Genomic DNA, 6,408 nt, shown 5'->3' with positions numbered 1-6,408 from the left:
CAGCACACTCCACACATGGCTGTTGGAGGAAAGCAGGTTCTGCTGTTTACTGAGACTGAACTCAGGCTCTAATTTGTGATCTGAGAGCTCCAGAGAGAGAGCACTGGATTGTTTAATGTGGTGCTGTTGCAGTATTTGATTTCAGATGACAACACTCTTATTAAATGCTGAAGAACACATTGGATGCTGGTGTTTGTGTCCCTTTGTGTGTGAAGCTGAGTTGCCGTAGTTACCGTGAGTCGCAGAAATCCTCGCAAGCTGCCTGCCAGGCTCCTGAATATGACAGCACAGCAGTGAGCTGGTGGTGTCTGAAATAGGCTTGTAGCAACGTGTGTGTGGGCAGAGAACAACAAAGCAGAGGGAGAATGCTTCAGAGCTGGAGTCAGCTGAACGTTTAAAGAGATGAGTAGAGTAACTTTCTGGGAGGCTCAGAAGACCCAGTATGCTGATAGTGTCGTGCTGAGAGCAAGGGTGCTTGTTCTGCAGAGACATCTGCTAATTCAGAAATACATCTATCAAATTGACAGTAGGAATTTAACTTGAAAGGGGACAGCGTGAAGGAGGGAGGACTTTGTATGCTTAAGTAGTAGAGATTAGAGATTGCTTTCAGCTCAGTTGCAGTTATTTTGAAAGCAGAAGTCTTTCCCTAGGTAGGAGAGCTTGGCAGAATGAAAGCAAAACCCTACTTCTGTTTCTCCTCCTGCAGCTTCCCTCCCCAGCCCATCCAGAAGGGCTTACAAGGTCAGTGAGCTTATGTGAGCACATGGAGCTCATGCTGACCTAGAGATGTTACTGGCCTTGGTCAGGTTCCTCTCTTTTCCTAAGGCCAGCTTCTGGTTTCAGGAAAAGTTACGAAATGCAAACATGGAGGTAGTTCCAAACCAGGGCATTAGCGCTTGAATTTAGTACCACATATTGTGGCATTTGGATATAAATTAACATAGATGGTGAAGAAGGGTCTGATAGAACTAAACTTTCAGTAAATTTCAAATAATATGCCATAAATTTCTTCCTTACTCCAAAATGATGAGTGAGGATTGTTCTTATCCAGGCAATGTGCATTTTATCCCATTCAGTTTCCTCTGGGATCGAGGGTACAACTTCAGTGTCTCTGAAGGGAGCAGTTATATTGAAGTGGTCTTAGTGCTTTAGAAATACCACCCTCCAGATCTGTGGGTGTGTGGGGGAGATGTGCTCATGCTTGTGTCCCCACCAGCTCTTAAAGAGAATTTAGTTGTTAATTATCTGTCACTTGCAAGCCTCAGTGATCATTCTGAGCAGCTGCCTCAGGGCGTTATGAAATTATTGAAGTCTCAGCTGCTGACCTGGCTGTTCTCCTGTTGCTGTTCTTGGTCAGTAATTCCTCTTGACAGTGTAAATATTGTTGCTCTAAAAGCCATTTGGGACCTCTGATTGCTTTTTTGTGTAGGTCAGGATGAAATAGTGTAGCTAGGCTTCAGAAAAGCTGCTGTGTGTACAGATACTGTGATGGGATTTCAGCTGAGCTGGGGGTGGTGAGGAAAAAGAGGGCTGGCTTGTTGAGTTATCCTCTGTATGATTTATTCCTGGGGCTTTATTAATCTGATTCTGCATGTGGTTTGGCTTTACAGCTGGCTAATCTGGGAAGTGAAAGCATTTTGGAAAGGGTAACTTTAGTGACCCAGCAAAAGACACGGAGAGGAGCCTGGTTTCATAACAGAGATGTCCTACTTAGAACCATCATAATATGCTGGGTGTTGATAACGGTGTTCTGGAAAGATAACGTATTAAAAATACGCTTTTTCCTGAAGGGGATAATCAGCTTGGTTCTGAACTGCTGTGTCGCGTTTCCAGGGCAGCTGGTGGTGTGCACGCTCTGCTCCTGCGTCATGAAGACCAAGCAGATCTGGCTCTTCTCCGCGCACATGCTCCCTCTGCTGGCCCGGCTCTGCCTCGTCCCGCTCGAGACCATCGTCATCATCAACAAATTCGCCATGATTTTCACCGGCTTGGAAGTTCTCTACTTCCTGGCGTCGAATCTTCTGGTGCCCTATAACTTGGCAAAGTCTGCCTACAGAGAGCTTGTGCAGGTAGGATGGTGGATGCAGCCATTCTGTTTTCTGAGTCTTTTATGCAGGAAAGAAGTAAAAAAAAAACCACTTTAGCTGTCTTCTGTGCACCTGTGTTTGTGTGCTAACTCATCCTTTCTCAGCCAACCGAACAAGCTCCTGTCCATAGCATCTTCTTTCTTTAATTTATGTTAGCTTTGGATGGGTGAGCAGTTAAGACATGAGCCTGAATTATGCTGCTGGCCAGCTGAGCATGGCCACTTTGCTTGGACTTTGCTCATTCCTTCCCAAATCCAGGCTAAAAGACAAGCTTGTGTCACACTGGAATTTATTTACAGCCTTATGAAGTGAGGAATGTAATCCCTGGGCATTCATTGTAATAGCTGTTCATTTCAATAAACACTTTCTGTATGAAAAGTGTTTGTAATTATAGAAGTGGTAAATTGTAAGTGACACTGAAGCTGATTTTGAGTCTAATGATCACTGATTTGAAAAGCCTGTGATGTTTTCTTTAGAGCAGACAAATTACTGAGACCTCGAACAAGAAGACTGATCTCATGTGTCCATTTTCTTAATGCTTTCACATCTGATAAAAGTTTAGTTCAAAGGACACTTTCTCAGTGGTACAGAAACATCACATTTCCTGTATTTTTATATATAAAATATGTGTATTTATATATATGTGTATACATCCTTCTGTATATTTCAATATAAAAAGATTGATGCTTGCTTGGCTTTTGACTGAGCCACTGTTTCAGTTTTCGTCACTGCCTGGATTTTTTTTCAAACCAAGGCATTTGGGTTTTTTGCCTGCTGCTCTTCAGTCCAGAAGCAGTCTGAAAACGAACTTGTTAAGCTCTTTCAAAACCTTCTTTAAAGCTCTTGTTTGCTGTCATATCTGTCATACACAAACAAAAACTTGGCAGCAGGAGGTGCGTGCTGTGCCAAGGTCTCAGCCTGTCATGTTGATCATTGGTGTCTGGTTATTTATTTTGTATGTAGCTGGTCTTTAGAGCAGGATTATCCTTCTGTGTTTGTACAGCACCTAGCATTGGTCTGACCTCATCCATGGAATCCCAGATTTGTTTAGGTTGGAAAAGAACTCTGAGCTCATCAAGTCCAACCATTCAGACATGTCCCTTAGTGCCACATTTATGTCCAGAGATGGTGAGTCCACCACTGCCCTGGACAGCCTCTTCCAATGCCTGACCACCTTCTCAGTGAAGAAATTATTCCTGATACCCAATCAAAGCCTCCCCTGGCTTGTAGATTTGCTGATTTAAAAATTATTTTGGGAGCTGACCGGCAAAGCTTCAATATCCTGTTTTCCAGTGAGAATAGAAATATCATGCTTACTGTGCATGAGTGGCAACATTTGGGGTAAAACAGTTGCATGTCTGCACAGCTCAAAGCCTTGCAGAAGATTGGAGCCAGCACTTCCATTTTCCATGTACATGAATGGATGCACAGTTTGGCTCCCTGAAGTCAAATTCAGATAAAATGTGGATTTGAGGCCTGTGCCTATTTTTTATTAGACACGTTTAAAACACTTCAAAATCTTACAAATGTTTTAATTGCAAATACATTCGAGGTTGATGGGGGAAAATACTTGTTTCTTGCTGATTTTTTGTTTGTTTGTCAGAATTGAGTTCTAAATATTGCTGTTACCCAAGTCTCCTCATCTCTAGAATTGCTTTTGTCCCCCCTAGCCCATCCCAGTATTTCATCTTTGCATGCCAGGCTGTATTACAGTAATCCTGAGGAAGTATTCCTTGTATTCCTGGCCTTTGGACACTGATCATACTCTTTCTCCTGGCTTTTTATCCAGAGGACATAAAGTGTTTTTCCCTTGGGAATACAGAAAAAATGGCAGAAAATTTGTAATGTGGCACTGGGTTTGTAAGAATGTTGGATGCTGCTTTTCTAAATACATGTGATAGAGTTGCAGTGAATAGTTGGGAGTGGTTTTCACATTGTAATGGCAAAACGTGGGATTTTTGTTTTTTAAGAACTTGCTGCTCTTTGCTTGTTTTGCTGAAACAGCAGAAAAAACATCAGCTCATGGTGTGTTCATGTACCTGGTTGTAACTCTGCTACAAATCAAGCCTGGATGTTTATTCCAGAGGAGGATATTGCCACTCCAACTGGAACATTTTCATGCTTTTATTTCCATTCCTGTAACTCTGAGCAATTGTTGGTTTTCAGTGCTGTCCTTGGTGTTTGTGAGGTTTACACAGAAATCCAGCTATTTTAGGCTGGATTTGATTGTGGGTTTGATATCAGTGTCAAAACTTAGTGAGTATTGGGATGTTAAACACCAGGAGCATTTCCTGAGAGCCCTAACAGGTGAACCAGGGCAGCTTTTTGTGTTTGTGTGTGTGTTAGGCTGTGCCCAAGGGTATAATTTAAAAGCAAGCCCAGAACCTTGGCTGCCTGTTTGCAGCAGAAGGTGCCAGAAATGTCTCATGGTTATGAATCTGCATTATGAGCGTAGCGTGACCCTTTCCCAGTGTGGTGGAACACTGTGCCAGGAGCTGCACAGGATTGCTTGCCCTGCTCCCAGGCCAGGGGAGTCTCCTGAGGGCAGGTGCACTTCCTTGTCGAGTCTGTGAGCAAAGCAGGAGCTTGGCACTGTGTCCCTGCCAGCAGCATATTGCTTGTCCCTCAGCCCCAGTGCTGCAGCAGGTCCCGTGAGTGTCATTGCCCTCATGCTTGTCAGCTTGTTTAGCATTTCCAAAAATTTCCTTGCCATGGTGGATTCTATGGCATTGTGGGAAGCAGAATTAATAGTTATGAGCAGTTTCCTTTTGACCTAAGTCCAGCTAGATGAAGTTCCAGCATCTTGGAAATGATTGCAACTTAGTCTTTGCAATGCAAAGGAAGTACTTTGAGCTTCAGAGTCTTCCAATATAAGTCTTAAGCATGAATTTCAAAACACTTGGTGGATTAGGTATGTGATCCTTTTGAGATACTTAAGCATAAAATGTGGGGGAGTTTAAGTTTTTCCTTAAAAACAGGTCAGCAAAGTAGATTTACTACTTTTTTAATGGTATGACTCATTTCAGTGTCTAATGTGTGCAGTGACTTGGCAGTAGCTTTAGAGAAAACAACATTGCTGAGACTTTAACTGGGCAAGAGGATCTGAGGGGCTGGCATGGCCCAGAGCCACGTGTCCTCATCCCTCCAGCTGTGAGTGGGCTGCAGGGAGCAGCTCCAAGCCAGGTGTTTGTAGGGAGGGACATGGGGCTGGTCTGAGGGTTTGCTGCTGGAGTCAGGTACTTCTGCCTCCTGCCAGACAGACTGGAAATGTCACTGCTAAACCTGAGCTCTGCCTTTGTCACAAACTGTACTTTGATGTGCCTCCTCTCTTCCTGTGGGGTGGCTGATGTCATGTGGATCATCCTTGCCTTCCTTGTGACTCTATTGTTGACTTCCCTTTTGTTATCAAATCCCAAGTGCTGTGACTCAATAACAAATTGTCTTTTTGTGTCTTCCCAGGTGGTGGAAGTGTATGGGCTCCTGGCACTGGGAATGTCTCTGTGGAACCAGCTGGTGGTCCCAGTGCTGTTCATGGTGTTCTGGCTTGTCTTATTTGCTCTTCAGATCTATTCCTATTTCAGTACACGGGACCAGCCTGCCTCCAGAGAGAGGCTCCTCTTCCTCTTCTTGACCAGGTAATTCAGGAGCCTGCAGATGGTTGGTTTTGTGTTTGAACTGTCTTCTGAAATGAGTATCTGTGCTCTTTTAGAGATGAGATATGGATATTGGCTTTATTGCACTTGGATACCCAACAACTATTTGTCCTTATTGCAGTGACCATGCATATAAACCCTGTTAAGCTTGTCTTGTAAAGGCATGGATCTCATTCAGGGCAGACATTAATAGAACTGTGGGAGAGCTCCCAAAGAAAGCAAAGTATTCCTTTGAGGAAGGAGTAGCCATAATTAAAGCTTTGGTCCAGAAGTTGTTTTCACTATATAAATTGGTTTTAAGTCTGAGATATTTCAGCTGAAGTTCAGTCCATCTGATACCTTATTCATGATGGTGTTGCTTTCTGGGCTTTAGATGTCTTACTTTCATCATTTTGGTGTGGGACACATTCTTGAGTTCATCCAAGCAGCCAAAGCACCCAACTCCCTAAGCAACTTTTGAGCCCAGTGGTTATTGTGGCAGAGGTGTAAAGATCAGAGAGATACTGGATTTGTAAAAGCTTTCTAAAGACATTAAAAGGTTTTATAGGCCATAAAGTTTTATAAAGTTTAAAGGTTGTAATATAAAGGATAGAGATCTGTGTTGGTGCTGTTACTGAAAAGCTGCATTTGAGGGATTCTCCTGGCTGGAACCTACATGTCTTTTTCAG

The 6,408-nt window shown here is 43.3% G+C and overlaps 1 protein-coding gene across 1 annotated transcript in view; it reads left to right on the top strand.

The window, feature by feature from the left end:
* Window positions 1-6,408, top strand: part of RNF145 (ring finger protein 145) — a 43,793-nt gene that overhangs the window by 29,294 nt on the left and 8,091 nt on the right. Inside the window, exons 5-6 of the mRNA XM_005418772.2 lie at window positions 1,834-2,069; window positions 5,547-5,722. Coding sequence (XP_005418829.1) covers window positions 1,834-2,069; window positions 5,547-5,722 — 412 coding nt within the window. The remainder of the gene's footprint in view (window positions 1-1,833; window positions 2,070-5,546; window positions 5,723-6,408) is intronic.

This window comes from Geospiza fortis, unplaced genomic scaffold, assembly GCF_000277835.1.
Source record: "Geospiza fortis unplaced genomic scaffold, GeoFor_1.0 scaffold55, whole genome shotgun sequence".
In the NCBI taxonomy this organism is placed as follows: domain Eukaryota; kingdom Metazoa; phylum Chordata; class Aves; order Passeriformes; family Thraupidae; genus Geospiza; species Geospiza fortis.
This window is presented reverse-complemented; position numbering and strand designations above follow the sequence as displayed.